This window comes from Spermophilus citellus, assembly GCF_964194105.1.
Source record: "Spermophilus citellus genome assembly, chromosome: 6".
Classification (NCBI taxonomy): domain Eukaryota; kingdom Metazoa; phylum Chordata; class Mammalia; order Rodentia; family Sciuridae; genus Spermophilus; species Spermophilus citellus.
In genome coordinates, this window is record NC_138187.1 from 128,974,449 (window position 1) to 128,988,450 (window position 14,002).

The window sequence follows — 14,002 nt, forward strand, 5'->3', positions numbered from 1 at the left end:
CCAATATTATAAGCAAGTAAATAGTGGCATATTCCAGATTGGAATGTTATATAAATAGAAATGGAGTGAATGCCTTTGAGTACATGAAATATGGATAAGTCTCACAAATATAAGATTTAGAAAAAAATATATGAGTGAAAGGATGCATAATGTATGATTCCTTTTATATAAAGTGCAATAACATGTAAAACTGCTACAAGTGAGAATTCCAAGTCTTGACAGGGGTGGAGTAGAGTTAGTGACCACAAGGGGGCACCAAGTGCCAATGTAATTTCAATGAGGTTCTTTTTCTCTGGTTTTTAATTACAAAAGCATGTTTACTTTGAAAATCCATTGAATTTTGGGGCCTTTTCCCAGAAGGCACAGAGAGGCAGGTTCTGGATGTAAGAGATGTGCAATAAAAGCATCAGGGGAAGGTGGTGGCTGGAACATTTTGAATTTTCTAGTTTTCATCCTTTCTGAGGAACATAAAGTTAATTACAGGCATTGTAAGCAGCAGATTTGTGAACCAGGTGTGCAATCTTTATGTGACATGCTAAGATGACAACACAGGCAAACTGATATTTGATGGATGATTATTTAACCAGCACAGTGAGTTAAGTAGACATTGGAGCCACAGCTGCAAGATAGTCGATAATTACCCATTTTCAATGATGAAAATCAATTAAATTCTCCAAGCCCAGAAACATGGTGCTCAAGGAAGAGTAGAATTGCTGAATGAAGTTTCCATATATTGATTTAGAGGCAAAAATGACTCCTCTGCTTCCTCTTTCTTGGAAAATTTTGATTAGTATTCATCCACTTATTTTTTCTTGTTCTAATTGTTCAATCTCTAGAGACAGTTTATATATTTCCAGGGCTATTTTCATCTATTCTGGGTTTGGAGTTTTTGCGTGAATTTTATGTTTCTGACCACATGTTCACAGTCTTCTGAAAACTTCCTAAAGGTGACTGAAAGAAAGGAGTAGGGAGCCAGGAGCAGTGGCGCAAGCCTATAATCCTGGCGACTTGGTAGGCTGAGGCAGAATGGTCACAAGTTCAAAGCCAGCCTAAGCAAAAGTGAGTCATTAAGCAACTCAGTGAGACCCTGTCTCTAAATAAAATACAAAATAGGGCTGAGGATGTGGCTCAACGGTCAAGTGCCCCTGAGTTCAATCACTGGTACCAAAAACAAAACAAACAAGCAAATAAAATCCCCATAAACCTAGAGGAGGGGGTACATTCTGAGAGGAATAACTGGCAAAAGTGAGATTGACCTGAGGACTGGTCTATGAAAAGGAATTGGGAGAGACTTTTCCTCTAGCAAGTGTTCACAGTCAGGCCAAACAGTATGTATGGAATATGGCATCTCATTGTTTGAATAGTAAGATTTTCAGACCAAGGACTGTTTTCCTCTTTCACATCCTTCTCATTGTCCCCAGAGGTAAATGAATACAGCAAGTGATCACCAAAAAATTAATGACAATATCAAGAGTAATAAAAAAGTCAAAGAAGATTATATCCATCCTTCCCTGAATAAATGATAATATGTCAAAAAATAGGTGAATAGAACGGAATTTCATTATTCTCTGATTGCCCACATCTCAGAATCCAGATGTCTATGTCATGCCATCTAACTTGCCTTAGTCAAAACATTTGTTTTACTAATAAAAAGCATTATGTAAGTTTAATTGCTTCAGGAGTCTGAGATTAAAAGAAGCCATTTTGTTTACATTTTTTTTTTTTTTGACGTTTGGGGTTTGAATAGATTGCGTACTCAAAAATGAAGATTTTTTTCAGAAGCACCACATTGTGCCAAACTCTTGGGAAATAAAAATTTAATTTGACTTCCTTAGCAAGAATTAAAGTACTAAATTCCTTTTTAGGGGCCCCAGCAGATTATCCCCACCTGCCCTACATTCTGCATACCCACACAAGTACTGAGCATTCTTGATGGTCAGACTGGAAGGTAATATATAGTTATTCCAAGTCATGATTGCTTTGAGGTTGAATTGTTTGTAGATTGCTGGAGAGGAAGCTCTTAAAGAGAATATCAAGAACATCTATGAAGCGCCTATTTGTGGGATTATAGCAAATTTCCCTAAACTCCAGGTCACACATATGCCCCACGGTGTACATGAAGGATATCTGTTAGGCATCTGTGAAAGTAGTTGTACAACAAACTCATTGTGCTATGACTGACTGGTGACCGTCCAGCCTGTCACCCCACTACTCACTAAGAACAGAATCCAGCAGAGCAGTAACCAAGGTATTTTGGAAGCGAATTGGGCCAGAGAACTTCCACAGCCCAGGGATGGGCCAGGCTGCCACTTTCCCTTTCTTGTGGAGAGCAGAGCTTTGGTGAAGCCCCCTTGGAGCTCCTAGGGGAGTGTGTGATCTGACGTCTATTCAATGTTTTTCTGTTAAAAGAACTCAGCTTAGTAGCACAATTCACAATAGCTAAACTATGGAGCCAACCTAGAGGCCCTTCAGTGGATGAATGGATTAAAAAAATGTGGCATATATACACAATGGAATTTTACTCAGCAATAAAAGAGAATGAAAACATGGAATTTGCAGGTAAATGGATGGCGCTGGAGAAGATAATGCTAAGTGAAGTTAGCCAATCCCCAAAAAACAAATGCTGAATGTTTTCTCTGATATAAGGAGGCTGACTCATAGTGGGGTAGGGAGGGGGAGCATGGGAGGACTAGATGAATTCTAGATAAGGAAGAGGGGTGGAATGGAAAGGGAGGGGGCAAGGGATTAGCAAGTGTGGGAGACCCACCTTGCACGTGACTGGGTCACACTCCCAGCCTGGGTGCTGAGGCGCCCAGTCACAGAAATGTGGCAGAGTTTTCCCCACCCTTCTTGGGTTGAGAGTCGAGAGTAGGGTGTCTTGTGCATGGGTGTGTCTTGCTACAGCCCCATGGGTGAAGCTTTGCTCACCTGTCCCTTTGTAATATAACCCCTTGCCCTGTTTAGGGTAGAATCTTCCATGGAAATATGTGTATATATACATAAATATATGTATATATACACACACACATACACAACACACTGTAATATACTATTCATGCCCTTCTCTTACTGCGCCCTTGGGTGTGACCTACCCAGATGTCTGTTTTTACCTTATAGGATTATAGTGCCCCTGTAGTGATCCAATACCTCTCCTTTGAGGTATAGAACAATGTTATCAGATCCCAATATAAACAGTATACACCCTAGAAACAAATGTTTGCTAGTAAGACATTTACAGTTTGGTCACAATGTACAGAAATGGTAAACTCAATTATTATCTACAATATATACAGTGGGTTTATGAAAGAGTTTACAATTTCTGATAGTAGACAAAGAACTGGGGGTGAGGAGTAGGATGATATGCTGAGGAGGCAGGAGGTGAGGATATAGAGTTGTTATATCTTAGGTAGTGTGAAAGAGAAATCTAAAGAGGAAGATTAGTATCAGGAGAAGGGAGAGGGAGTAATTTTGGGTAGACAAGTAAGTGGGAAGACAGTAGAGTACATAAAACAAACACACATATATATTGATAAAAATAAAAAATGTTAAAATAGTAGAAATTGGTGGGATAAAAGAAAAAAATATATATATATGTACACACACACATATACAACACAGCTGTAATATACTATTCCGACATCCCAGTCCTTAAAATCCTAATTCTTGCAAAGTACTTGGTTTCACATATGTTGCGGATGTGATGGTGGGAAAATAGGGAGAGGAGGAAAAAAATATCTTGAAGGAAGAAACAGGATTGTTTTGGTTGGAGATCAGTATCTTTCCTGCTTCCCTTCTCATCCAATAGGTGGGGTTGTCTGTTGTTAGCTGGTATCTTTGAAGCCAGAATTAGACAGGCAGTCAGTGTAGATAGGTAAATCAAAGCAGGTCAGGTCAAGGAGGCCAATTTTGAGTGAGTCTGGGAAGTTGGAGACTGAGGGATCTTATCAAGAAGCTGCCCCAAAAATACATATAAGAGGCTGTGAGGGGAATGGGAAAATAAATAAGGAGAGAAATAAATTACAGTGGATGGGGTAGATAGAGAGGATGGGAGGGGAGGGGAGGGGAGGGGGGATAGTATAGGATAGGAAAGGTAGCAGAATACAACAGTTACTAATATGGCATTTTGTAAAAATGGGGATATGTAACTGATATGAGTTTGAAATCTGCGTTGGGGGTAAAAATGGGAGCTCATAACTCACTCAAGCTTATGTAAGAAATATGCTATGTCAAGAGCTTTGTAATGTTTTGAACAACCAATAAAAAAAAAAAAAAAAAAAGAAGCTGCCCCAACCTGTAGCTAAGGTAACCTGTCCCAAGAATCTCCCCGCCCTACAGGGAGCTATAAGGTTGTTACTGTGCCCATGTCTACTCCATCCTGCCCTTCCCCCTTCAGCCCACCTATTTCCCACCTTTTGGCCATCCCACTGAGCCTTCCTGGGCCTAGTCACCTTCTCAAGAAGGAGAAAGATATGGGGAAAGGCGGAGAACAAAGGAAGCCTAGGACATATCAAAAGGGCCGAACCCTCACTTTGTGGGATACCAGGATACCAGCTATGGCCCCTTCTCCTTTCTTCATAGGGAGAAGTCTGTGTTACCCCTTTTTAAATAAACCCTGCTTCATATGCTTGCCTCGCGTGCTTCTCTAATGTTCAAACTTCAACATGTGGGGAAGCAGGGCTCATCACGGGTAACCAGCAATATCATCTTTAGCCTCAGGGTGGTGAAGTTAACCAGGGTGTCACTGTGCCAGGGTATGGAAGGAATGGGGGAATGGGAGAGTTAGAAACTGGGTACCTGGCCAGCCGGAACTCTAAACTGGGAGTTACCCCCACGGAAGATGGTGATGAAGGTGGCTCCAGATGGAGGCGGCTGCTTTCAGCGATGGGGTGTTGGGTCAGGTGGGGGGAGCTGGGTGATGGCATTGGACATGGACAGTGTGTTCAGAGAGAGCTCTGTGGCATGCACTGTGTGGTTTCGGCTGTCTTCAGAGTGTGAGGTTCCCAGGTGCAGGCATGCTACCGGGCATAGGGGACTATCTCTGATGCTGCAGAGATCCAAGATGGCTGCGACACAGGGAGGCCCATGTTGGTAGATGGGGTCCATGTGGGAGTGGTGCCAGAATTTGTGTGTGTGTGGGAAGCTGCTGGATGTCCTGCGTGGGAGTAGTGTTGGTGATTTCTGCTCAGGTGTTTGGCTAAAAATTCTGGGTGGGTGCTGATGGTCCCGCTGGGGCACCCAATAGTCCTGTGTGGGCAAGTAGTTGGGAGACCTACTCTGATGCTGAGACCTGGAGCCCTGGACAGGCATGGTGGCCATGAGTCCCATGTGGGAGCAGGAATTTTGCTCACAGAGAAGCACCGTTCTCATAAATTGAGTCCCAGGTCACAGAGCGACACAGAATGCTGCCCCACTCTGGATCGCCATCTTGGATCCCCTTCTCCCATGTTTTGTTTTAATAGTTTTATGGAGTTGGCTCATTTAGTTTTAAACTTATTTGGGGTTAATTTTTGATGCTTCTGTTTCTTCTAACTTTTTTATTTTCACTATCATTTTACTGCTAGTTTAGGTTCTGTTAAGGCTCAGAACACAATATTACCAAAGAATGGCCTTGGCATGCTGAATACTTCCAACTGAAGGAAAGAGGCTCAGAAGCAAAATCTTTCTGGCCCCCTGCATCCTGCATCCCACTTTCTAACTCCTCCACCCACCCTGGGAAGCCTGGTTTACTTCTTGTTTCTATTTCCAGCTATGGTAGGTGAGCTGAACACCAACCAACACATCTATATTTCAGGATGGTAGAAATAACAGCACCAACTTCTAATTCACTTTCCAACTGACTTCATTGGTAAGCATTATTATTTCCCCATTAACAAAAAACAAAAACATTATGTCACACAACTCATTTTCTTTTTAGCAAGTGATGCAATAATCCCAAAAGGATTTCTGATGAACATAAACTTGAGGATATCTCTCAGTCTTATCCTTTGCATTTTGCCCTCCTCAAAATGACAGAAGGCTATTTTTCCCACAAGGTAGTTTGAGTGTTTAGCAAATCACTGACCTTTAGGTGTCTGAGTGAGAAGATTCTGCAGAGCTGCCTTGGGTTCTTTCTCTCAGAATGAAAGAATTTATCATGACATCCTTTCATTTCAAGCTCTACTAAAAATCCCAAGTTCCAGCAGTGTGGTTGGTGCTTGGCTGGTCAGGTGGGATGAGTGGGAGTGAAAAAAAATAGCAAGTCATTATCCCTGCATATGATTAGCTACAGAAAAAAAAAGTCACAATGTGTGTAGTTATCTCCTTCTACTCCTTAGCTTGTCTTCAATTTCATTAAGATGCTATAGTGGGGGCTGGGGTTTGGCTCAGTGGTAGAGCACTCCAGACCCTGGGTTCGATCCTCAGTACCACATATAAATAAATAAAATAAAAGGTATTGTGTCCAGCTACAACTGAAAAATAAATATTTTTTAAAAAAGATGCTATAGTGCTTGTTTTTTCTTGTGACTCCCCTCATCCATGAGAGGCAACTGGAAGGATATTTCCACTGATATATCCAAAAAAGAACGCAATATTTATTGCACAAAAATATGGAAATAGAGGCTGGAAAATATGTAAAATTAGGTCTGTGAGATATTCCTGTCCTGTGTCTCAACCTTTTGGCTGAAAAATGAGAGTGGGTCAGTGCACCAGGAAGGAGGGTGGGGGGGGAGAGGGAGAGGGAGAGGGAGAGGGAGAGGGAGAGGGAGAGGGAGAGAGAGAGAGAGAGAGAGAGAGAGAGAGAGAGAGAGAGACACTAAGCTCAAGCTCACAAATACACTCCAAAGACAAGCTCCCAATGATCCACCTCCAGCCACACCCACTTGTCTACAGTTATCACTCAATTAATCCCTATCAGAGGATTAATGCACTAACTGATGCTAAAATATATTCTGCTTGCAGAACTAGCACTTTTATTTAGAACTAGCATTTTTATTTACCAACATCCATTATGATACCACATCCAGATACAATATCCCAGCCAATCACTTGATTTCCCATCATGGTGAATAATGTTGGCTTTTTTAGCAGTAGGTTCTTTCTGGATTTAGACTTGCATTCTTGTGGCCAGATTTCTTCCAGATATACCAAGTGTGAGCTTACTGAATGCCTGTTCCCTATCATGGTAGGACACACAGTATTGCCTCTGATTAAGAATTTACTTTAATAACAGCAAAAAGAAAGGCAATAGACAGTTGTTCAGGAGCTTCACTGGTCTTACCTGTTATCCCATACCACAGAAGGAACTGACCTTAGAAGAGAGTGGGATGGCCTATTGAATGACCAGGCAACTGAGAAAGGATACCATGTGGACTGGAGTTTCAACCTATATAGACACTATATCTTCTAAAATAGTACCTGGTAGTAGGAGATCCCTGAAGTGGCCCGACTAGTGAGAACAAGGGCAGATGTTATATAAAGATAGAGATGGCTGTGGAGCCCTGGGGACTCTAGTCCACAGTTTATGGAGTTTTCCAACTCAGGTATCAAACCTGCTAATGAGTCAGCCCATCTCTTGAAGATTCCAGTCCCCAGTTTTGATAACACTGCAGATGATGCTGAGTAGAGCAAAGTCATCACCCACCAGATGCTGCTCAAGTTTCATTTATGAATAAAGTAGTACTGTTACTATTTTAAGTTGTTAGGTTTGGGATTTATTATACAACAATGAATAACATTAGAGCATTCTCTCCATGACCTAAAAAATGTTTTTGAACTATAGATCAAATTCAGAAAAAGCATTTGATAAATCTCTACATGTTTTATGATAAAAATGGAAAGCACTTAGAAAATTATAAATGGAAGGGAACATCTGCAATCTCTCTCTCTCTCTCTCTCTCTCTCCCTCCCTCCCTCTCTCTCTTTGGCAGTGGGGATTGAACACAGGGGTATTTAATCACTGAGCAACATCCTCAGCCCTTTTTTTTGTGTTTTATTTAGAGACAGGGTCCACTGAGTTGCTTAGGCCTCTCTGAGTTACTGAGGATGGCTTTGAACTGTGATCCTCTTGCCTCAGCCTCTAGATTACAGTGTGCAATCATTGCACCCAGCTTCTGCAATCTTATTAAAAGCTTCTACAAAATACCTACGATAGACACACTACATGATAGTGAATTAGTAAAGAATTTCCTCCTGAGATCAATAACGGGACAAGGGCAACTATCAGCACTTCCATTTCACATGGATTCAGAGATCATATCCATGGGAATAGAGTACGAAATGATAGGCAGAGATACATAGACAAGCAAACAAACAACAACAACAAAACAGACAAATCAATAGCAGAGAGTGTGCCAAAATATTCAAACTTTAGTTATTCCACCAGTGGCATAATTAGGAACTTAAAATATCTAAAAACATGTAGAAAATTTATTAGATTTTTAAGAGCTAGCAAATAATAGATCAATGATAAAAAAATAAGTAATATACTTTTTAAAAATTTATATAAAAGAATAATGAAATATATAATTTTAAATTAAAGATGCCTAGGAATAAAACAAATTAAGATGTGTATAAGGCCTCTTCACTGAAAGCTAATAGTAAAATGCATCCTAATGAAAATTTTCAGTAGAATTTTGTTGACAAACTATTCTATTGGTGTAATCAAATACACCAAGATATAACAACCAAGCATCAATTAATAAAACCCAAATATATGTGGTCATTTGGTTTATGACAATATGACACTACAGAGCAATGACAAAAAGAATGATATTTTTGATGAAAATGCTACAATTACTGTATATCCATATGGAAAAAAGATACTTGGTTCTTTACTTCACACCATAGCAAATTCATGTGGGTCATAGAAGTAAATATGAAAGTAAAATCGTGTATCTAGTAAAAGAAAACATGAGTAAATATATTTATGACCTTGGGGGAATCATAGACTTCTCTAGTGGGGTATGAGAAAATATTAATTGAAAGGAAAACACTTGAAATGCAATTGTATCTTGATATCTGTGGGGAATTGGGTCTAGGATTCTGACAGATCTCCATATCTGTTTAAGTCCCTTTAATAAAATGACATAATGTTTGTTTTACCAATGCATATCCTCCTGTATATTTTAAATCAGTTCTACATAACGTATAGTATCTCTTACAATATAAATTCTGTGTAAATGGTTGTTACACTATTTTGCTTTGGGAAGAATAACAAGAAAAATAAGTTTCCATGTGTTCAGAACAGATGCAAGTTTTGGGGAGAAATATCTTTCACCCAAAGCTGGTTGAATCCATGAATGTGGAACCCACGAATATAAAAGGTTGACTGCATTGTACTATAATCAAATTAGGAATTTGTGTTTATCAAGAGACCTTAGGAAAGTCTTATGAAAGAAAAATGGATATCAGAGGGTAAGAATAAATATTTTAATACAAAGAACTTTTATCCAAATCTCTACAATTACATTTTAATTAGCCAATGGGAAAAAAATAGGTGACATGAACTAACACTTAACAAAATATCTAAATATTCAGTAAACATGTGAAATATAGTTTATTGATTACCAGGGAGGTAAGTATTAGAAGCACAGTTTTGTAATACTTTACATCCAGATCGTCCTTAAAGCAAAGGGGGACATTAAAACTTTCATGTCAGTGAATGCCTCCTTTCTGTTCCCCTAAACCTAGCCAAGTTAAGAAAACAGAGAGCGAGCCTGGGCCCAAATGTTCAGATGTATATTACCTTGAAGGACACTGGCTTCCTCCTATGCACACTGGGAATCAGGGCAAGTTAGTGTTGTCTGCAGAAAGCTATTTTCTTGCACGTAGGCTGGCAGAGTTGCTTCTTGGGATAAAGGTCAGACAAGCTCATTAAGCCAGCTGATCTGACAATGTCACTGTTTCTGCAGCCAAACATATAAAACCCCTAAGTGGGGGTGGCTGCAGAACTGAGGGCACTGTGTGGAAAGAATACCTGTCACTCATCCAGCTAGCGGCCACTGGACACAGCACCTTGGGGAAGAGGAGGCACTGCTTGACAAAGCACCCTGAGGGACAAAGGTACTATCTGTCAGCCTGTCACCACTGGCCTCTTCTTGGAGGAACCACTGACCTCTTATGTTTCTCAATAAATCATGTCTCCCATGACGTCTCCAGGCACTTTCTCTGGCCTCTCAAGAACCGGCCCCACAACTCTGGCACAACTGGCCTGTGGGTGAGACAACATCCAACAGAATTCTCTTAAAGAATAAACATAATAACAGGCACGTGTTGACTAGAAAGCACCCTTTCCAAAGGTTCCCACTTGGAAACATGCAGGTTGGGGCAACCATTTTGGAAATCTGCTGAGCAAATACATAACCACTATGAGCCAGCAATTTCATCCTTAGATTCAAAATGCATACATGTAGCAGAAGGCACATGCAAAAATGTTCATGATAGCTCTATTCATAATATTAAAAAACTGAAAATAACCCAAATGTCTATCAAAAAAAAAAAAGCAGGTAAATTGTGATATGATCCTGGAATACTAACTAGAAATGAAAATATATGAATCTTAACCTTATGCAACATGGATAAATCTCACAAATACAAGATTTAGGGGAAAAAATAAGATTGAAAGAATGAATAACGTAGATTCCATTTATATAAAGTGCTAATCTCTAATGGCAAAATTGAGAACACAAGTCTTGGCCAGGGTAGAGTCAAGTCAGTGCCTGGAAGGGGACAATTTCACCAAATCACCTGGACAATTTCAGGAAGGTTTTTTTTTCCTACTGTCACTTCTTTATTTTTTTTCAGTAAGGTTTTTCTTCTCTCTGGTTTTTAATTACCAAAGAGTGTCTACTTTGAACATCTATTGGATTTGGACCATTTTTCCTGCAGTTAGAGAGGCAGGTTCTGGACATGGGAGATGTGCAGTAAAGGCACCAGGGAAAGGTAGTGGTATGAACAATTTGAGTTTCCTAGCTTCCATCCTTTCTAAGGGATGTAAAACTAATTACAGGCATTGTAAACAGCAGATCTGTGTATGGGTGTGCGATATTTATGTGGCATGCTGACTAGGATGACAGCACAAACTGATACTTGATGAGTGATTATTTATTTGACCAACACTGTGAGTTAAGAAAAGTAGACGCAGTGAGATGATCAACAGTTAAATATATCTTTTTTTTTTGTTTACAATAATCATATGAAATTTCCCAAGCCCAGAAACATTACTGTGAGTGATGTTCCCAAGAGTAGAGTTGTTGAGGAGATTCTTCATATTAATTTAAAGGCAAAACTAACTCCTCTGATTTCTCTTTTTCAAAAATATTCTCCCTTAGCTTTATGCATTTATCTTTCTCTTGTTCCAAACGTTCAATCTGCAGAGACAGTTTATATATCTGCAGGGCCATTTTCACCTCTTCCGAGTTTGGAAGACACTGCATGAGTTTTCTGCCTATGATCACTTGTTCACAGCCTTCTGGAACCTCCTAAAGGTGATTAAAAGAGAGAAATGAGGAGGGGGTGCATTCTGAGAGGAATAACTGGCAAAAGTGAGATTGACCTGAAGACTGGTCTACGAAAAAGAAGTCAGAAGAGACTTTGCCTCTGATCAGGTGTCAGCTGCTGGCCAAACCCCAATCTGCTCTTGAGCAGCAATCAGGCACAATCAAAGCCGAAAAGAGGCAAAGCAACCCAGAACACCTCCATCATGGCAGCTGTGGGATATTCTGCTGACCAACCAGAAATGGAGCAAACGCAGGACACTCACTGTAGAAGATGTGGAGTTAGGGGTCAGGGGATCTGGGCCTAGAGTAGAGTTTTGGCTCTAGCCCCAGGGTCAAAAAAACCTGCTTCTCCCAGCTCCCCATAGTACTTTGAGATTGAAATGGCTAATTTTGATACATTACTTAGGGATCCCGACAAAAGTCAGATCATTGTTGACAGGGACAGAACTTTGGGAAGGCTTCCATTTTCAGGAATTAAAAGCCCAGAACTCCTCTGAATTGTGCCACTTACCTTCTTACACTTGGGCACCTCTGGGTACCAGGTTTTGTTCACTGAGCAAGTGATACTTTGGGAACCAACCACATTATAGCCAAAGTCACAGTGGATGGTGATGTTTTCCATTGCAACATAATGATCCTTCTCCCTGGCCAGCCTGCCATTTTCTATAGTTGGTTTTGGACACAGAACTAAAAGGGAAACATATTTTGATTCTTGTGTTTTTTCAGAAAAAGGCATCAAAACAGCATAAGACAAACTTTGATCATAATTATACTTAGGCTCCTCAAGTTGTTCTAAAGTCTTTCATTTTAATACTTATAATAGTCATAAATATTTATTGAGTAATATATGCATCTATTTTCTAAGTTTTGTTGGACTTATCTCATTTAATCATTGTTACAACCATATTAATTACTATTATTATTTTATCTGTATATGTACTTTTCATTGTCTCAGCCTCATTAATCTTCCTGGGTACAGTGGAGACAGTGGCATTTGGTAGCACAATGTAGAGACAGACTGTATCTTGACTCATCTTGTTTCTGCATCAGTGACCAAACAGGATCATCATTGGGTCATCAAAAAAAAAAAAAGTGGAAATGGGAAGATCATGGGGAAAATGGTGGCCATCATGAGGTTTTAGTGGAGGTATTCAACACCTCATGACTTGGGGATTTACACTTGACATTCCTCTCTCTTGGATAGTTGAACTCTTGAGTTCTCATGAGAATTTTACTAGCAACACAAAGATGTTCTCAAATAAAATACACTGTGTCTGGACATTCTGGAAAGATACAAAGCAACCTAGTTATAGTGGCTGCCCCTAGAGATGGGATAATTGTACCCATAGGATTCTGGAGTGGGAAGTAAATTTCATTTTTTAATGTCTTTGTCAATGGATTTTAAAAATTACCAGTCATGATTTAAATAATCCAAATACATAATTAAAAGGTAAAATTTAGGCGTCTTTGATCAGCAGGAAACATTGCTCTTAATGTTTTGTAACTCTACCTTCAATGGACTATGAGTGGAACTGGAGTTACCTTTACTTTGGAAAGGTGAAGGTAGCCACCAAAAGTTTTGCATGAGCTATAGCAAATCCAACTAAAATATATCCTTCAATACATTCATATGTAGCTTCAGGATAAGGAGGTGTCTAAGTTTATTTTCTGTTGCTATAATAGAATACTTCAGACTGGGTAATTTATAGAGAAAAAAGTTTATTTAGCTCATGGTTTTTGAGCCTGTGACATCCAAGAGAATGGGACCTGTATCCAGTGAGTAACTTTACACTACATCATACATAATTGAAGGTGAATAGGCAAGAGAGGGCAGAGCCCACTGAACCAAGTTTTATAAAACCCTCTCTTACAATTGATTCATTCACTTCCATGATTAGGGCATTAATCCGTCCATGAGGTCTCTCTTCTCATGCCCAATTACCTCATGAAGTCCTTACCTCATAATACTGTTGCACTGGTGATTGTTTTCAACACAAGACTGACTTTTGCTGTCCATATTTCTAACAACATTTTCATCACAACCACATAAGTAATCTCTAAGAAGCTCCAGACTTTCCCTAGTCTCTTATTTCTGGGCTCTCACCATAAACCCCCCTCAATGGTCAGTTCAAGACAATATAGGATTTTACCAGCATTTGTTTCAAAACTATTTCAATCTCCACCCATTAGCCAGTTCAAAAACCACTTCTACTACATTTTTATGTATTTGTTATAGCTACAACCCCATTTTTCTGTACTGATTTTCTATCTGAATTCATTATCTGTTGCTCTAATGGAATGGCATATACTGGGTGATTTTATAAAGAAAAATTGTTACTTAACTATATGTTTCTGGAGGCTGGGAAGTCCAAAAGCATGGCATCTACACCTGGCAAGGGCCTTTATGCCATGTCACAATGGGGCATAAGATGAAAGAGTGTGAATAAGCCAATAAGAGAGAACAGACCTAGTTGAACTCACTTTTATAACAACTCATTTGCCTGATAACTGAACCACTCACAAAA

The 14,002-nt window shown here is 39.7% G+C and overlaps 1 protein-coding gene across 1 annotated transcript in view; it reads right to left on the reverse strand.

Moving 5' to 3' along the window:
• The window catches only part of LOC308651295 (zona pellucida sperm-binding protein 3 receptor-like), a gene marked incomplete at its 5' end in the record, with an annotated part of 40,521 nt that overhangs the window by 11,304 nt on the left and 15,215 nt on the right, over positions 1-14,002 (reverse strand). The window contains 2 exons of the mRNA XM_081298213.1: positions 11,342-11,459; positions 11,989-12,164. Coding sequence (XP_081154339.1) covers positions 11,342-11,459; positions 11,989-12,164 — 294 coding nt within the window. The remainder of the gene's footprint in view (positions 1-11,341; positions 11,460-11,988; positions 12,165-14,002) is intronic.